The following is a 19,415-nucleotide window of genomic DNA, read 5'->3' as shown; positions in this document are numbered from 1 at the left end:
TTTCATTTAAGTTTTCTGTTCTTCATTTGTTTTCCATATGTGTTTGCCATTAATTTTCAATTAATTTCTCAAAAAATTATACAACATTGGAAAAAATAAAAAGGAGAGAAACGTACACAATAATAGAGGAATAACAAGAAGAGGTTAGTGGGGCAAACTTCTTTTTTCTTTTGGTCGAACGGTAATATTTTATTCAATCACCACCATAATTTATATTGAACGGCCGACCACGAGGCCAGCAAAAATATAAACAACACTGCCGGCCACGAGGCCAGGCAAACTACCAATAAGACTGCTGACCAAACAGCCAGGCACAAATGGTCTAACGCAAAGACAATGCCGACAAACTATCAGTATGGTGGTTTAATGGTTAAGTTCTAAGCGTTCCACTTGAACATTACGAGTTCGAATCTCACGACGTAGAGCTCGCTACTATGAGGGTGTATTATGAAATGGCGGTAGCAAGCCCATAATGTTTGATTCGGTGAGCCTTAGAATTAATTTACTAGTGTGTTAGTGGAGCTGCGGTGACCAAATTGGGCTAAGTCTCAACGAGTTATGGCGAAAGGAACATTTCGTGGCGGCCAGATTTCCTTAGTTGGGACAGCCACAGAGGGCCAATAATCCGACCTAGCCTTTTATTAAGCAAAAAAAAAAAAAAAGACACTGCCGACAATGCCATAGGCCATCCAAGATGACGAATCATCCATACATCTGTTGGGTGTGGAAGCACCCCTTATATGGGAACGGACTAACAAAAGAACCCGCATATCACGTAACAACAGAGCACACCCACACATCTCCTAGCAGATCAAAGTCGACCAGGCACAGTCTAATACATACCAGCCACTAACATGAACTAAACAGATCGGAACCACCTTTGGAATACCAAGAAGGATATCGAAACAAAAACAATAATGGCATCGGACTACGTCAGTAAATTGTCGACGATGAATGTTTGAGAGGCCAAGGGTTTTAACTTGGAACCGAAAGGAGGTGACTATCACGGGCTCCAAAAGAGTCTTGCTCAGGTCGTTCTGGTGAGGTATGCTGTGAGATAAGTCAATTCTGGTCTGCGATGGAATTTGAAGGTGGAAGGCCGAGAAGGCAAGGAAGCAGCATGCGATGAAGGCGAATCGGCAGTAGAGGAGCGGTAGAGGTGCATGGTGGGTAGCAATAGCCAATGATTGCCGCCGAAAAGTGCCCAACCAGAGGCGAACGTGTAGGCGGCAGCGGCGGAAGTTCGAGTTTGGGGGTTTCTTACGGTTTGGGTAGAGAGCTTCGTTAGAGATCACATTTTGTTTCTTGGACATACATATATATATATATATATGTATATATATAGTATTGTGTTATTTCTAACGAAAAACTAGTGGGGCAAACTTTGTCACAATCTTACCTTGGCCGTGGCAAATTATTAATTGGTAGTTTATTCTATCCCCCTTTCTTCCTTAAAACAAATTAACAAATCCCACTACAATGGCAGACTAAGGGACCCCTACCGCCGCCTTTAGCTCCTTTAGAGCATCTTCCTTTAATTTATTTTTATTTTTAATTTTCTTGTTTTAGAATTATATATTTTTTTCAAAAAAGATATATTTTTTTCTAAAGAAGAGGTCAACTAAATTAAAAGTGCCTATAAACAAAATAATTTTGAGAGTATGCGCTTTTTTTTAAGCGTGTCATCTGGTGTCGTTGGTTTCTTTTAAAGAGAAGTATCGTTGGTTTTTTAAAAAAAAAATAAACCCTAAAACAAATTCCTCATGCATTTTAGGCTTTCTTACCGAAACTTTAAGTTCGGTAATATTTTTTTTATTAGGAAAGCCCCTGAGTCTAATAAATATAATGAAATATAAATTCTAATAACTAATAAATGGACACGAATAGTCTTACTAAGTACTGCATCTAAAACATCTTGGTTATTAGCGTGCGCTACACAGCTTTAACCCTAGATAGTCAATGAGTTTGAGGAAATGCCATTATTATTGGTAGTGATAGATTTGAATGAGCGACAGTTAGAGGTGAAAGTGGTTGGCGTTGGTTCCGGTTTTCCAAATTCAGGTTGGTGCATCAAGTTTCGGGCTGGCTCTGGTTGGAAATACCTACCCATAACTATCAAAATTGGCTTGTAAATATGACAGCTAGTGGGTCGAGTTATATGGATCAGGAACCCTATTAACCCGAAGGAAAAACAAAAGACAAACAACAAAAAGCAAAACAAAGCAGCAAACCTAACAAAAAAGAAGGTATAGTGTAATAGTGTTCTCCGTCGTCTGTTTTTTAAGAGGTTGCATGTTTGATATCTAGTGGGACTATCCGTGCCCTTTTATTAGTTATTTAGGATTTCTCTTTCATTGTAATTAGACTTTTAAACCTCCATTGTATATAAAAAAAAAAAGCAGCAGACAGGGTGCTTGGAGGATATGTTATGTCTCTGCTATGTTGTTATTGTTGCCTCCTCCTCCTGGATAAAATAATTATAACAACAATATAAATAGTCATATAAATAATTATAAACAATTAAAATGGTGCTTTTTAAATTATACGAGAACTTAGAAATAACGTTTTAAATTTATACCAATCTTGATTCAAATCCTGTATATCAAATTCTGCTCTCTGCTGCATATTTCTCTGTTTCTAATATACAAAATTAATAAACAATCTTTTAATGCGTGGATTTGTTCTTTCGCTGCAGGATTGATTAGCCTATCTATTCTCATGGCCCTTCTCATAAAACAAAATTATAGTATATAAATTCAAAACATGCAAAATGACTTATTCAACGGTTAAATTATAAAACATATCTGAGTTACAACATCCTGTATAGAAATTACAAAAACCTATATAAGGAAATAAAATTGAAACCTCTATAAGAAAACTTACAAAAGTGGGAATTCTTCGGAATCACCAAGGAAGACCGAAGGATGGGAGAGAGGGCTGCAAGGGAAGATTACATGGAAGAGTAGAAGAGATATGGAAGAGAGGAAGTGTGTGAAGAGATGTGCCCTTGATGCCTTGCTACGTCTCTTTCTATAGGCATCAAAAGCTTTTTTTTTTTTGGCAGACAAGTTCCTGCCATGATACTACTTCCACTTTCTTTCATTTTTGACAAACTATACGTGCTTTTTCTTTTTCTCAATTATTTTCCTGACAAAGGCATGCAAGGCAGGTATTTCTTCATTTCATGATGTCTTTTGGGATGCATAGAACAATCGATAAAATTTCTTTTGTAATGATATATAATAATATATGAATATTCAAATCACTTTAGAAAGTTCAATTTCGGTTTTCCTTTCCCCCTAGTTCATGTTTTTTGTTTAGAATGAGTGGAAATTTTTGAGATGAACTGCTAAGATTTCATAGTTGCAGAGAAAAAAAACATGTAAGTCATGGGGTTCGTGCAACATTCAAATGAAATGCTGCAATTTTGTATTGCAATTTTGATTTCTTTTTCTTTGGGTTTTTAATTTCAAAAGCAATGCATGCATAATTCTACAGAACTTATTCCCGTCAACAAAATATGCAATAGGGAAGCTAATAAGTTATGTAATTTTCACTTATAGCAGGTCCAAGTTGTGCTAAAAAAAGCCTTTCCTATAAAAGCTTCAATTTTATGTTCACCTTCATAATTGCAAATCAGATGATTCTGACGACACGAAAATAAGTTAAAAAAAAAAAAGAAAAGATCCACTTTCTACCCGTTGGTTCTAGTTGCTTCAAGCCCTTTTGCCATGCCATCCTTATGAGTGTTTTTAGTTAATTTATCTAGTCATATAACCAGCGCGTTGCGCAATCTATTGCAAATAGAATTTTTGAATTTATATATAGGATATACTGTTAGACTTTTGTCATGAGATTCCATTCAATTTACGAAGATATCCCATAATAATTATTTTCCTTAAGTAAACGTGATATAATAAAGGTAATTTATACCTTAAAAAGGTCCAATCTTCTTCAGAGTATGACAAGTCTAGAGGTTGTGAATTGTTTGTGCTTTCATTTAATTCATATTTTAATAGACACCTTTCTAATGGTTTTTTATATTTATTCCTTTTTTGATAAGCATGAATAATAATAATAATAATAATAATAATATAGATTTTATTTAATATAGAGACTCGAAGAGACTTCCAATCTTGAGTTAAGCATTTGCCAAAAGGATTATGTGGTATGTTTCCTTTGCATGAATGGGAGTCTCTCATTACAAGAATATGATGAATCTACATTAAATACTTATAACTAGACTAGAATCCCAAGAAAAAACGAAAGACATGCTGCACATATATGTCTATGAATTATGAAGGGCTGAGCAGAGTTTTGTTAGTCTGTGAAGTTCAATGGGGTAAAAAAATGAGAAAATTATTTGTGGTAATTAATGGCAAGTAAAATTATGTACATCTTTAGGTCATAGAGAGAATGATATTTTAAATGAGATACATTGTTGTTGGATTAGATATCTATAGCTTACTCTCTTCTCATACAAAGTGAAATGAACCACCGATAGTTTACTCTTTATTGGGTACATGCATATATTGAAAAAGGGTGGCAGACGCTTACCTTCGCCGCCTCCTGCTCGTTTCGCCTACAGTGCCAATCGCATCTGCCAACGAGTGCCCAGTTTTTCGTCCATTATATTTGCAAGCAACAATCTTTTTTTGAATTGATCATCTGCTTTAAAGGTTTTCCTCCGTTCAGTGCACGTTTTAATGCATCTTAAACAACGACTTGAATCTTCACCCAAAAAAAAAAAAGGGTTAAAGGGGATTTATTTATTTATTTCCTTTTTCTTTTTCCCGATTTTATGGAGCAATGCTTGGCTACTATGGGTATGCTAATTCATGAAGTTTGATACTGTAATTGAATTGCAATCTTAAAGTAGGCCTAATTATAGAGTTTTTGAATTGAATTAAACTGTTGATTTGATCCTTTGTAGATGGGGCCTCACTGGTCGCGGGAGATAGGGGCATCGCCGGTCGAGGTCGCCAGTCATCGATGAGTGGACGGGTGTTCGGCTTGGTTCTCTTGGGTTTTGAGCAACATAGGTATCACATAGTTATGTAATTCATAAAAAAAAAATCTCATAGTTATGGAATGAGAGTTAATTCTATTTGAGAGTACTTTAGTAAAAGATACAAGATTTTCGATAATATCATTTTATACCAAATGAGATAATGTGGATTTCTGACAAGGTTACTGGTCTGGATTCCATACCAAATATAGTTATGTAACATTACCAATATTTCTTTTGAGTTACAACATTACCGATAATTTTAAAAGCGATAATATATCTGAGTAAAGTATTATAGGTTCGACTTACCGAAAAAGAATTATAAGTTCACACCGGAAAGAGAAGGATTATGGGTTGGATTCTCATCATAAATCTGCACGCCCTTCCCTCTTTTTATATATCCCCTCCTAACTTCTTTTCGTTTCTAACAAAAAAGAAAAAAGAACTAAGAATTTTTATGTGTATATCTAATTATGAATCTTTTATTTTCAACCCACAAGTGGCAAAAATGTGTCGATAATGTGAAGTTCTGCAATATAAACACAGTGCTCTTAGAAAATTGACGCCAAAAAATTAAATAAGGAAATACGAATGATATATGGAAACATATATAAATAGAGTCCTACAATATGATCCCAATAGAAACGGTTGTATGGCCGGACAACCTATCCCATTTGGGATGAAAAAGAAATGAATTTTAGTTTCATATTTATAAGGCATTTGTAAGATTGAATTTGGAAAATATCACATACCTTGAGGATATTTTTTCATATTATTGAAAAAAATTTAATTTTTTTTAAAAAAGTAATTATATGTTATCATATACAAATAATATGGACGAATAACTAAAATACATTGAATTTGACATAAATAAAATATAATAAAATTCATTGAATCGGAATTGATGGATCAATTCGAAGTGGAGTTGAGGATTTTGGCAATTTGACCACATGATACTTTCTCCTTCCCCGGCAGTACACGCTTATTCTTGGATGACAAGATTAGAAACCAGTTCTCTCTCTCTCTCTCCGGGATGAAGTGGAAGGTTCACCCACCACGCTTCCTGTAGGAGCCAACCTTCCACTCATCTACCATTTGAATTCGAAGATAAAGCAATACTTGCTTTGCTTTTGAAATCAACATATTTTTGTTTTTCCATTGAAAGGTAGACCAACATTTTACCGTGAGGTGTTGGGAATAACAAATACGTTAACCGACATGTACATATAATCAGGACAATGATGAAATTAGTGTTTTGGTTAGACTAATAATATGTTAAGTGATTGCATGATCTATAAAATAACTTACCCTAAATCAATAACTAATTTCTGAGTAGTCATTTTTACTGAAAGATGTTAGTTGAAAATTGGAACGCCTTATCTCAACGACGTAATAATATGAAAATAATAAGCTCAAAAAAGAGTTGTTCGATTTGCCGTACTTTCATTTTTTTTATTTTACTTAATTTATTTTGATAAATTTCAATTTCCTACTCCACTAAGACGTATTTAGACCATTTTTACTACTATCAATATACCTAGACAAATTTTCACACCATCCATCTAGTGTCTAGACTATTTATCCCCGAAAGAATATAGTCGATCAACTACAGTGAAATGTCAAGCGTTCATACTACAATTGTCCATCGGACTATTAACTTTTTTTAATCGTTTGGTGCAATATTATATGATTATTAGTTTTTTTCAATTTGGACAAATTCTCAACAACATTACTCGACTCACTTGGCCGTCGTGACTTCATCAGCAAATTTGACAGTTTCTCGTGAGGGACAACGCGCGAATGGCAGCCAAATTTTTTTAAAAAAGCTTTGTCGGCCTTAACGATGGTGGCAGACGCAGTCCAAGAGCATCCTCGTCGCCGTCGTCGCCACGATTCGCCAAATGATCAGCTGATACTTGCTCCAATCTTTGTATTTCCCAAGGCAGTCGTGAAATTTGTGTAAAGAGGCAAGGAAAGCTGAAATCTTCTCGTTTCAATTGTAATTGATTTCGAGTTGAATATCTGTTTCTTCAGCTTCTAGCACTCGTCCGAACTCCTTCCTTGCCATTGAAGAGCTACTCTTAAGCAGCTAAGGATGTAATGTAAGTTAGGCTCATACCCAACTTTATCATGTTTGTCTTATAGCTTGTATTACTTTCTTAGCCTTGAGCTGGCAGCTGGGCTTATTTTCAAAGTTCGAGTTCGAAGTTCCTCTGGTTTCATTACGATTTCCATGTTATAAACTGCCGAAATTTCTCTAGCAGGTGACTGTAAGAGATGCCCCAAATTCTGTACTTGATGAAGAAGAGGCTGCTGATCCAGGAGTCCTTCTAATGGTACATTGAATAGAAAAAAGGGACAAACAATAAATAGAGAACCTTTTTCCGTAACATCTTCTTCTGTTCGGACATCTTTTTCAAAATGCAGGTCGGTAAATATGAGGGTGCCTACAAGATTCGGCTCACTTGTCAAATAGAGGAACTCAGATTTTAGATTTGTTTAAAGATGATGCATTTCATTCAATTGAAAGTTCCAGCATTTGTCTAAAGGTGGTCTGCCACAGAAGTATGGGCCTAACAGAGTTGACGATATCCACCGAGGTAAGGATTCATTCCCTGGGTTAACCTTAACCTTCTGTATATTGCGCTGGCATCCACTGGTCATGCTTGAGTTTATAAATGCCGTGGTGATTGATCTTTACTACTTTGTTATGTACTTCATGGCGGTTACTGGAATTGGAATTGGTGCCGTGCTTTATTCTTGTTGGTCTTGAAGCCAGTAGTCGAGTTCATGACATTCAACTTTGCGATGCAAGTTAGTGTTGTCCCATGTCAGATGCAATCTGAAGCGCATCAGTTTCTCATTTTGTTTATGATTCTTTTTAGTACTTTAGGCCGAATATTGGATGCGATTTTCCCTGCCATGTGCCTCCGAAAGTGTTGTATCAGCATAAACGGAAAGAGGATGCTATTGAGAAATGGGGTGTAGTGCAGTGGCTAACACCCTCACTTGGTAACCTAGAGGTTCCGGGTTCGATTTTCATCAGTGAAACAACCTGTGCTCCTTTATTTAGATTTACTTTCTATTTTCTTGTACTATGACATAAGCCTCCTATTATGACCCAAAAAGAAAAAGAAAGAGGATGCTATTTCACTGAACCACATCAATCACATTTGGCCCAACTGATAATATAACTATCAGGTCAAGAGATCAAAGGCATTGAATATGCTTGCCTTGCTATGCACCCAAAATTCTACTCCACTAACAACGACATGCACTAGCCAAAAATGAAGTGTGGTTCATGCCTCTGTACTTTTAGCTTCACCTTGTGGTTGGAAACATTTGTTGGCACATCTATAATCGACAAAGAATTTTTGGGATAATTGTTGCTCTTTATTTCAGCTGACATAGCACTGATAGCCGGGAAGCAGACTTCAGCGTACAGTCTGAAGTCCTGGATATTACTTCTACCTCCAACCCTACAAAAAGCCCAGTTACCAGGATTAGGAAAGGTCATGCAAATTTCCAATATAATGGAAGATAATTTTGAAGATTTTCCATTTACTAATTTCTGATAAGCATACTACCATTGAAAACTAAGTTTCATCTTACCAATCATATGACAACGAGATAGAAGGCACCCCATGGAAAAAGGCTTCACAAGTACCAGCCAATGTGCCGGAGTAAACTCTGCAATACCTCGCAGTCAAAAATGAATGCTCTACTTCATTTGCTTAGCAAGATAAAAGCTAAAGATTTTAAAAAGGAGAAAAAAACAATAGCAGGAAACTTCAATATCTCAGCTGAATGACTAAAAAGGGTCGAGCTGTGACATGGAATGATTAGTCTTGCACTCACCATATGAAACTCCTAGTGAACCTCTTTCCGACAAAATTACAACTTTTGCACCATTTCATGATAAACAAATTTTTCATGACATATTAGCTCCCCTTAAACTGGGAAACTTCACTTTGAACTCCATATGTGGACTAAGTTCAACTTAAAAAGACAACAAGTTGAGAGGGTTACATGAATCAGATTCTATCATATATCGGAAAAGTATGACAATTACTAAAAGATAAAACATGGAAACTGTTACTGAAATGTGATATCCACAGTTGCTACCCATGTTACTAAAACATGCATGAGCAAGTCACTGTAAAATCATACCCCGAAGCAAATGATTTTTATTAAAGGATGCAAACCGTTTATACCAGCAAAGGATTATTTACTTGCTAATTTGAATCGTGACGTTACAAACAAATAACTACAAATATACAATATTTGCTATGTCATTGCAAGTATAGGTCCATATTTGACGAGGATTTCAGGTAATAGACAAAATCGTGTAAGAAAAGGCACAGAGCATATGAGGTCTAAAACCAGTACACATGATATAGCACTAGCAGGTTATGACGAGCTAAGAGCATTATAGCATTATCTTAGGAAATTCTAAAAGGACATAGTCGTTAATACTTTATGACTACTCATTCGATTGGAGAAGTAACAGATCTGCTATCGTGGGAAAGAGCGCTTTGGAGAGTCCCAAAGAAGCACAATCCACCGGAGTTCCTGCAGAAGAAAGTGGAAAGGCGAGCTTTGGTTCAGCGAACTCTGCTTCTTCTCTTGTTTTCAAGTTAATAGCTTGTCATTGGTAGTTAACTAGAAGATGGGCCACAACTGTGGAATTTAGTAATTGATGGATCTCACTAACACAAGTTGCAAGGTTTGGAAATGAACAGCAAGAGAAAAGCCACAGCTAAATTTGTTCATATGGTAACAAGAATCACAGTTAAAACAACAGGGTGATGGAGTACATCGTGTACATAGCCTAACGTTTTCCATATTTTAATCCTCACGGGACAAATAAACCAAATCGCCATGGGATTTATGATAGAAAACAAAAGTAACTTCGTCGAAAGGAAAGAAGACATTGAACTAAGTAGAGACAGAAAAATCAGCTAAAAACCGAACGTGCCCGAGAAAATTGTGGCAATAACACAATTGCTAATAAATAATTGCTAGTAAAAGATCAATTTGTAGTAGCGTAGGACTCTTCCTCTAGTTGAAAGCAGTTCCTGTAATTATAACATGCACGGGGAAGGAAGCAAAGTTTTGAAAATTCATAAACTCTAGAATCGAATCAAACTACCTAGGGGAAGATTGCACCTTCAGATGATACAGATCGAAGCAAAAGGAGATCTCGCCTAGTAATGTCAAAGCCCGATAACTCCAAGTGTACAAGAGAAGATCAGAGCGGGAGAGATGGCAACAATGGATAGATTGATGTAACATGTGTCACCTCAAAATGGGAAAAAAATATATATATATGTATATATATACATACGCAGAGGTAAAGCACGTGCAACGCTGGTACAGCAACACAAATACATGAAAAAGTCTTGATATCACTCTTGCATTTATTCATATTTCATAATTCCTAGTTTGCCCTTGATGCATATGGACCACATGCCATGATTCTTAGTTTTCCCTTTCTAACAGCAACACATCCAATTACCAGCACGATAGTCTAGTGATTAAACTTCAAGCGCTCCACTTGAATATTATAAGTTTGAACTTCACTGAGAACGTAAAACTCGCCACTATATGGATGTATTATGGGATGGCGGTAGCCGACTTATAATGCTTGATCTAGTGGGCCATTGACTTAATCCACTAGTGTGTTGGTAGGGCTGTAGTGATCAAGTTGGGCTAAACTCTCAGTGAGCTGTGGCGAAAGAACATTCCGTTGCAGTTATGTTTCCTTAGTTGGAACAGCCATAGCGGACTAATAACCTGATCTAGCCTTTAACTTAGCAAAAAAAAAAAAAATGGCAGCATATCCATCCTCGAAATCCATAGCAATCTCATTTGTATCGTAAATGCAATAGCCTGAACATAGTCTTTTGCTAGACCCCGCCAGCCATTCCGAATTTTTGCAACTAACCTATGGTTATGCGAGGGCTTCCTTAACGCAGGGCTTTCTTGCTATGAAAGAAATAGCCCTTACTTTCAACACAAGTGAGATAGTTTCCGTACCGAATATCATGTTTGGATGTGGGCAAAATAATACAGGAAGCTTCATTGAGAATGATACGGGCGTTATCGGGCTCGGGAATGGCTCCAATTCTTCCATCTCACAGGTTAGATCCTCCTTCGGATCCAGGAGGGTTCTCCCAGTGTATGTCTAGTCCCGTTCTGCTCCGCCCCAAGCATCTCGTGCAAGATGAACTTCGGTTCGAGCATCAGGTTGAGGGCCCCGGAGGCTGGAGCGATCTTGGCTCCTATGGTACATTTGCAGGATTCAACATATTACTACTTCGTGGCATTATATGGCGTTGGCGTCCTTGGTGACCAGTACCTTCCATTCAAATCTTCCAGGCCAGTCTCCACAAGGAACATGTTCTTGGACTCAGGGCAGCCTCCTACAACAGCACATTTCGACACTCCTCGTACGGCTCGAGAAATTGGAAGTTAGATCTATGTATAGAGTTAATTTTTTTTTTGAGAAAATGCTCCTATAATCGAATTGCTGGTAGCATGAATTCTGAGAGGAAGAAGATTCTTATGGAAACATTCAATGAGATCATTAATAGCGGTGAAGGGTTTAAATTTATACAAATGGGCTCCAAAACATTTTTGACTTACATGATTGGTTAGAAAAAGATGTGGTTTGAAACCCAGACGACCAAAAATGTTATATTTAGTTCTGAAGGTTGTGGGTGTCATCATTTGCATGATGAGGCAGACTCTGGGAGTTTTTTCATACTCTCGAAGCTTTTTCTAATTTTTCTGTTAGTTTATTTAATAATTTATTTTATTAGATTATATAATTATTTTTTCTTCATCGAAAAAAAGAAAAGGAAGTAATTTTCGTCCATATACGTATTTTGTTTTATCAAGTAAATTAAAACTAAAAATAAATATATTATTTTTTATTATTATGAAAAAAAGAAACAATAGACATCGTTACTTTTATTTTTGCCAAACCCCCCATTGCTTGTATCATCAAAATTTAAAGCAGCATAAAAAAAAAAAACAATGGTTTGTTTACTGACTGTGTTCTCTTTTTCCTAGTTTCATGTTTTCATAAAAATATTTCCTTCCGATCTTCTTTAAGCTAGAACTCATTGATATTGTAACCACTACTCTTTTTTTTTCCCCTTTTCTCCGGTGAATGGTAACTACTACCTTTTAAATGTAGTGTTTTTTCATTGTAAGAAAAACTTCCTTTTTCTTCTAATATTATTTTTCATCATTAATTTAGTTGTTGCTGTTCTCAATCGGCTTTATGTCTTATTTGTTAATATAGGTGTATCAAATATTATAATTAAATAAACTGATATGCAAATATACCAACACGACAATGTACATGTAAGTAATAAGGCGACCGGTGCATGCACGGGTAACCTATCTAGGATAGATATGTTTGTATATGTATAGTAAACTTGCTTAATTGCGATACAGAAGATTTCAAGAAGTGTCAAAGATCTGCTTAGTCACAGCCCATGCAATTATTGTGATTTGAAGTTACCTTAAAACTCGTCCAAACTCTAGTACAAAACCAGACCTTAATTGCATGTGTGCTTGCTGAACCCTTCAGGGGGGGAAAAAGGAAAAAAATAACAAGAAAATGCTTCACATAGCAATGTATCCATGGTTTGCCTTTGGCCATCTCACCTCATTCCTCCACTTAGCCAACAAGCTGGCTCTTAAAGGCCATAGGATTTCCTTCTTCTCGCCCTCCAAATCCTTATTGAGGCTCGAGCCGTTTAATCGTCACCCTGATGGCATAGCCTTGATTCCTGTTGCAGTTCCAAATATTCACGGCCTCCCTGTTGGCTCCGAGACAACAGCTGATGTTCCCTTCTCGTTGCGACCGTTAATCATGACTGCTATGGACCTTACGCGGCCTTTCATTGAAGCTTCCCTTCGTTCCCTCAAGCCAGACTTCGTGTTCTTCGATTTCGCCCACTGGGTACCGGCTCTTTCTCGTGAACTGGGGATCAAGTCAATCCATTATTACACGATTAGTGCTGCCACCGTCGCCTACATCATGACAAGAGAGGGCATCCGCGACCACGAGAGGTGTTTGACGGAGGCTGATCTTACTGAGCCTCCGGTAGGTTTCCCGACTTCATCGATCAAGCTCAGTGCACATGAAGCTCGGGAATTGGCTGCAGGGAGTTTGAGAGAATTCGGGAGTGGGATTTCACTCCTAGAACGACAAGTGACATCATGGAAGGATTCGGATGCCATTGCTTTCAAAAGTTGCAGAGAGATCGAAGGTTCGTACTGCGATTATCTCCAGCTCCATTTTAACAAGCCATTACTTCTCGCCGGGCCTGTAATGCCAGAGCCACCCAATCGTGACTTGAAAGAAACATGGGTCCAATGGTTAAATAGTTTCGAACCCAGGAGTGTAATATTCTGTGCATTGGGGAGCGAGTGCATTCTGAAGACGAATGAATTTCAAGAATTGGTTTTAGGCCTGGAGATCACAAATAGGCCATTCCTCGTCGCTCTGAAGCCACCTGCTGGAGCAACGACGGTGGAATCTGCATTGCCTTCGGGGTTCCTAGACCGAGTGAAGGACAGGGCAATTGTTCATGGGGGCTGGGTTGAACAGAACTTGATCTTGCAGCATCCTTCCGTGGGGTTCTTCGTGACCCACTGTGGGTCGGGGTCGCTCTCAGAAGCTATGATAAGTGACTGCCAGATGGTGCTTCTGCCTCATGCCGGCGACCAGTTCATCAACGCGAGGGTCATCGCCGGAAGTCTGAAAGTCGGGGTGGAAGTCGAGAAGTTGGAAGATGGATCATTCACAAGGGATGGTGTTTGCAAGGCTGTAAGGTGCGTTATGGATGAAGACAGCGAGGTGGGAAATGAGGTGAGGGTTAATCACATGAAATGGAAGGAGTTTCTTCTCAGAGATGGCCTTGAGGAATCCTACATAAATGAATTTGTTAAGAGGTTGCACACTCTCTTGGAATGATTTTAATTCTTCCTTACTTGATAAGTTAGACTTAACGACATACATTTCCTCGTGTAAACACGATATACCGATAAAACGAATCGTACTATGACTTTCTGTTAATCTTAATGTCCATGCTCGATCGGTCCGATCTAGTGATTTTGCAATATTGTGAAATGAATAAGTGCATGAAACATTTTTACTTCGCTTTCTCTTTAGAAGACGATTGAGCTTCTGATGCAATATCACGGTATCGAATGCTCTTGTCAATTAAGAACAAAAATGAAATCCTAGTTTATTGCTCCCCTCCAACGATGTGCTAATCTCGAGTATATACTCAAAGGTTTAGCATGGTAATATAAGATAACAAAGCACCCAAATCCTTGCGAGATCAAATCTTACCCGCAAGATCAACTATCAATCCTAAATGATAGGAAATTATTACGAAAATAGAAAATAACTAAAAATACGAATAAAACGGATAAGTGCCTAGTTGATGTATCGCGGGTTCGAACGAGCTTGGCGTTGACTCCTCCTGACCTCCGGTGTCAAGCTAGTCCCATCAACTCCTCCCCCCTCAGGTCGAACCTTGTCCTCAAGGTTCAAGGTTGGAAAGTGCTGCTTCAGGACCTCGACCGGCTCCCATGTCGCATCGTCGTCTGGTAAGGCATTCCATCGAACCAAAGCTTCCCTGGTGCTCCCCCCGCCATGCGCGACCCATCGGTAGTCCCGAACATCAATAGGTGCTAAGTCGGGAAGGCTGTTACTAGCGTAAGGAGGGAGTGTGGGTTGCACAGCTTGCCCCTTGCCTACCCGTCTCCTCAGTAGCGAAACATGGAACACGAGGTGAATTTTTGAATAATCCGGTAAGTCTAACCGATAAGTTGCTGCCCCGGCTCGTGCAACAACCTGAAATGGCCCGAAGTATCGGCTAATGAGCTTTTGATTAGCTCTCTTGAACACTGAGTGTTGCCAGTATGGTTGGAGCTTCAAATACACCCAATCCCCGACTTCGAACTTCTTATCCCAGCGATGTTTATCGACGGTTGCCTTCATGCAGTTTTGAGCTGCTGCAAGGTTGAACTTTAATTCCCACAATATCGCATTCCGAGCATGGAGCTGCTCTTCTACTTCATTGACAGCCGTGGAATCGGGCTCATGCCCCACCAACACCGGTGCCGGTCTCCCATACACCGCCTCAAAAGGTAACATGGCAATAGATCTTTGACAGGTCATGTTATACCAATACTCTGTCCATGCCATATAGCGTTCCCATAGCCGTGGTTGATGATAAACAAAACAATGCAAATATTGCTCAAGACATCGATTAATTACCTCCGTCTAGCCGTCGATTTGCGGGTGATAGGCGGGGCTCATTTTCAGCTTTGTGCCATGAAGCTTGAACAGTTCCCACCAGAACGAACTCATGAAGATGCGGTCACGATCCGTGACGACCGACTCTGGAATGCCATGTAGCCGCACGATCCCTCGAATGAACACCTCGGCTATCCGCTTTCTCGCTCTGCCCTCAGCTACTGTATTCACCCTTGCTTCGACTGCCATGAATAACTGTGCCCCCAACGTCACCTCTTGCTCTACTGATCGGGCCTCCATTACCCTCGTCCCCTCCGGAACCACTCCCCTCAAAATGTGCCTCTTACCCTCCGTCCCGAATTCCATCGTCATCTCTTTGTAATCCGTGAGTGTCGGGCCCAATTGTTGTAGCCACGACACCCCGAGAATTACCTCTACTCCGATTATCGGTAAGGCATAAAGAGTCACCTTGAACTCAACTCCCTGGACCCCGAGGATGACTCCTTCGTATTGTTGGTTACACACCAGCCGCTCGCCGTTGGCTACCCGCACCGTAAATGGCTACTGTCTTGTCTCGAATAACCTTAGTCGCTCTGCCACTGGTGGGCCTATGAAATCTAGGCTTGCACCGTTGTTCACAAGCACCTGGATCTTATGTCGCCCGATTCGCTAGCTAAACCGCATAGTCTTGTGGTTTACCTACCTCGTCAATGCATGAATCGATATGTGCTCGGTTTCCTCCGTTAGTGGCTCCTCGATTGCCTTCCCCTCGTCCTTTTCGACAACCTTGATTACCATCACCTTAATTCCGCTGCACCTATGTCCAGGAACGAACTTCTCGTCACAATTAAAACATAAATTCTGCTCCCTACGCCGTTGCATCTCCTCCCATGTTAACTGGCGCATTGATCCAAGATTAGTTCGTGGTGGAGGTTGGACAACTTGTGCGCCTGCTCCTTCAGTTGCGGTCCTGAAGCCAGACCAGGCTGAACCGCTCCCTGCTCTCCGTGCACGCTGCAGTTGCTCGTCCTTCCTCTTTGCGAGCTCGATAGCAGTTTACAAATCCTTCAGCCTCCACATTCGCAGCTCTCCTGCAATCTCCTCTTTTAACCCGGTCATGAATGCATCGAGTAGCGCACTCGGGTGCCAATGACGGAGAGTGTTCATTAGGCGCTCGAACTCCCCCAGGTACTCCCGAAAGGCCCCCTTTTGCCGTATCTTGTTCATAGCCTCATTGGTGTCTTCATATTCCGACGACCCGAACCTTACCAACAATCCCTTTTCGAATCGCCTCCACGACATCCTCTTTCGACGGTTCACATGGTTGAACCATTGCTACCATTGATTCGCCTCTCCCTTCAGGTAGAATGTCACCAGCCTCACGTGTTCCTCCTTGTCTACATCTTGCGCCGCAAAGTACTGCCTTGCGCAGTCCAACCAAACGCACGGGTCCTCCCTTGAAAGTCGTGGAAACTGCATCCTCACGCGCCTTAGCTTCTCCGTCCCGTGCCCTGACCTATAGCTCTGAATTGAGCCCTCTGCCTCAGAATCTGAGTCTCGGTCCTCAGGCTCCGATTCGTGACTCGTAGCCACCGTTGATGACGATGAATTGCTCCCTCTGCGGCGGTGGCCTCCCGACCTCCCCGACCGACGCCGAGAGCCGGACTGCTGCGACGACACGATCGCGACAAGCTGGTTGAGCCGCCCCCTATCTCCTCCACAGATTGTTCGAGCCTTTCGAATCGTTCCCGATTCGTTGCCATCGTCGTTGCCGAGACCTTGATACAATCTCTACCTCACGGTATTGAACGCTCTTGTCAATTAAGAGCAAGAATGAAATACTAGTTTATTGCTCCCCTCCAAGATGTGCTAATCTCGAGTATATACTCGAAGGTTTAGCACGGTAATAGAAGATAACAAAGCATCCAAATCCTTGCGAGATCAAATCTTACCCGCAAGATCAACCGTCAATCCTAAATGATAGGAAATTATTACGAAAATAGAAAATAACTAAAAATACGAATAAAACGAATAAGTACCTAGTTGATGTGTTGCGGGTTCGGACGAGCTCGGCGTTGACTCCTCCTGACCTCCAGTGTCAAGCTAGTCCCATCAGTTTCCACGGGATTGTATTTCCGAAAATCTTATCTCGACTGGCTGTGCACAAGAAATTTGAGGCCGTCCCGTCCATGGAGCTGGCCGGGCCTCCTCTCGCTTAAAACGCTAGGGGCGGAGGAAGTGGCGCTTCTCATTATAATGGTGGCTGCTAATGGAAAACACAAATAAATAAGTAAATAAATAAAATATACATAATAATATATTATGAAATTAACCTCTTTCTATCAATGTTTACATTTTAACGATATTTATAGATAATCTAAGTTTTATAAATTCACACATTATAACATACATTACCGTTGATATTAGGGAAAACTATTTATTCAGTCTTATACCTTTGCTCACTTTTCTAATTTCGTCCTTTTTCTATTTTCTTTTCTATTTTCATTCGGTACGTTATGTTGTTTTTCTGTTTTTGTCCTTCCATTAATTTTCCATTGACTTTGGTGAGTTGGCTTTCTATGGTTGCTCCATCAGTGACGTATAAACTATTATCCATTTGCTCCACTTGAACCAGATCGAGCAAAACTAGATTTCATCAAAAGAAAAAAAGATCAAGCAATTGGTAGTATTAAAAGTGAAATTGATTCTAAAATAGTCGATTAAGTTTTGACATTTTATCTCTCATTTGAATTTCTGTTAACTAAAATTAAAAAAAGGCAAAAAAGAAAAAGAAAAACGATGAACCAAGAAAGAAGATGAACAGTGGCGGCATCTCTTTCTCTTCGTGTGCAGTCCATGCAAATCAATTTTCCCGAATCCAATTTAATTGAAAGTCTAATTGAAACCAGCTTGTAAAATCATCAAATTAATAAAATCCTAATTTAATCAAGAAAATCCCAAATTTTGCTCATGCACTCTCCTTTTTATGCCTACTGCCATTTCTTTGAAGCTTTATTGTTCATTTTTGAAGCATATTCATCCCTTAGATGAATTAATTCGAAGATGATTTGTCCGATTATAAGCTAAAATTCTCACCCCTTGTTCAATCTTCATCATTTCGTTCATCCTATGATCATACAAGCCTCTCTTTGGAGTTTATAAAATTTTCAAATATTTGTGTTAGATCTAAAAAAAAATAATATTGAGCTTCCCTTTCACATGAGTAGAAGACTAAACAAAGGAGAGCTGGAAGGCAAATGTACTAAAGGTGGTCTCCTTAGTTACTTTGGCATAATAATGAGAGGAAGAAGAAGCTGTAACATTGCGAAGCTGTTCATATTCTTAGTTCTTCAATTTTTTTTTGTCTTTTTGAATTTTGGATGAAATAAAAAATGGTTAATGTGTCATTTATATTGCATCCAAAAGAATCCAACTCAGCAAAGTTGATGAAAAAGTTAACGGAATGACAAAAATAAAAAGTTTATGAAAAAGTTAACGGAAGGATAAAAATAAAAAAGCAACGGAATGGAAAGGACAAAAATAAAAGAATGATGGACATAGAAAAGTGAGCAAACAAATATTACTAAATGGATAGTTTTTCCTCCATGCTAAAATTATTAATTTTTTAAATTTTGTATAACAAAAATAAAGTAAATTTCAATAAATTATAACAAATATGATTTTTTTTCCTTATTTCATTATTGATGTAAATACTATATATGTAATAAGAGTAGAAAACTATATACAACTTCTCTCTAAAATATTTTGAAACGTCAATTCTATAGCAAAAAATTATACATATTTGGTGAATGCAAATTCAAGATTTTTTATTATTACGGATCATTTTATAGATAATAAAATTTAAATTGATTAACTTTCTATAGATAATAAGCTTAATTATTTATATATATTTTATTATATATAATGCAATTAATGTAGCAAATTTACTTTATGTTATGTATCCCATAAATGTACGTGCCCTTATAACAAAAACAAAAAAATTGTGATTTGCTTAATTAGAAGAGACAAATCTGCAATACGCGTGTGTATCAGGTTGAGTATTATTAAGTCCATCTTAAGTATTTATCAAGTCGAATTTGAGTAACTCAATTGGTCTTT

At 38.7% G+C, this 19,415-nt stretch overlaps 1 protein-coding gene and 1 long non-coding RNA gene across 2 annotated transcripts; one reads left to right on the top strand and one right to left on the bottom strand.

Annotated features, from left to right (window-relative positions):
• Window positions 1-598: 598 nt before the first annotated feature.
• On the bottom strand, window positions 599-3,004 carry LOC116207261. Its single transcript, XR_004156893.1, has 2 exons — window positions 2,884-3,004; window positions 599-2,464 (listed from the first exon to the last, which is right to left on the bottom strand). It is a non-coding gene; the product is annotated as an uncharacterized LOC116207261 (long non-coding RNA).
• Window positions 3,005-12,621: 9,617 nt separating this feature from the next.
• On the top strand, window positions 12,622-14,111 carry LOC116208919 (cyanidin 3-O-galactoside 2''-O-xylosyltransferase FGGT1-like). Its single transcript, XM_031542492.1, has one exon. The coding sequence runs from the start codon at window positions 12,642-12,644 to the stop codon at window positions 14,001-14,003; it is 1,362 nt and encodes a 453-aa protein (XP_031398352.1). The 5' UTR covers window positions 12,622-12,641; the 3' UTR covers window positions 14,004-14,111.
• Window positions 14,112-19,415: the final 5,304 nt, after the last annotated feature.

This window comes from Punica granatum, chromosome 5 (assembly GCF_007655135.1).
Source record: "Punica granatum isolate Tunisia-2019 chromosome 5, ASM765513v2, whole genome shotgun sequence".
Classification (NCBI taxonomy): Eukaryota; Viridiplantae; Streptophyta; class Magnoliopsida; order Myrtales; family Lythraceae; genus Punica; species Punica granatum.
This window is presented reverse-complemented; position numbering and strand designations above follow the sequence as displayed.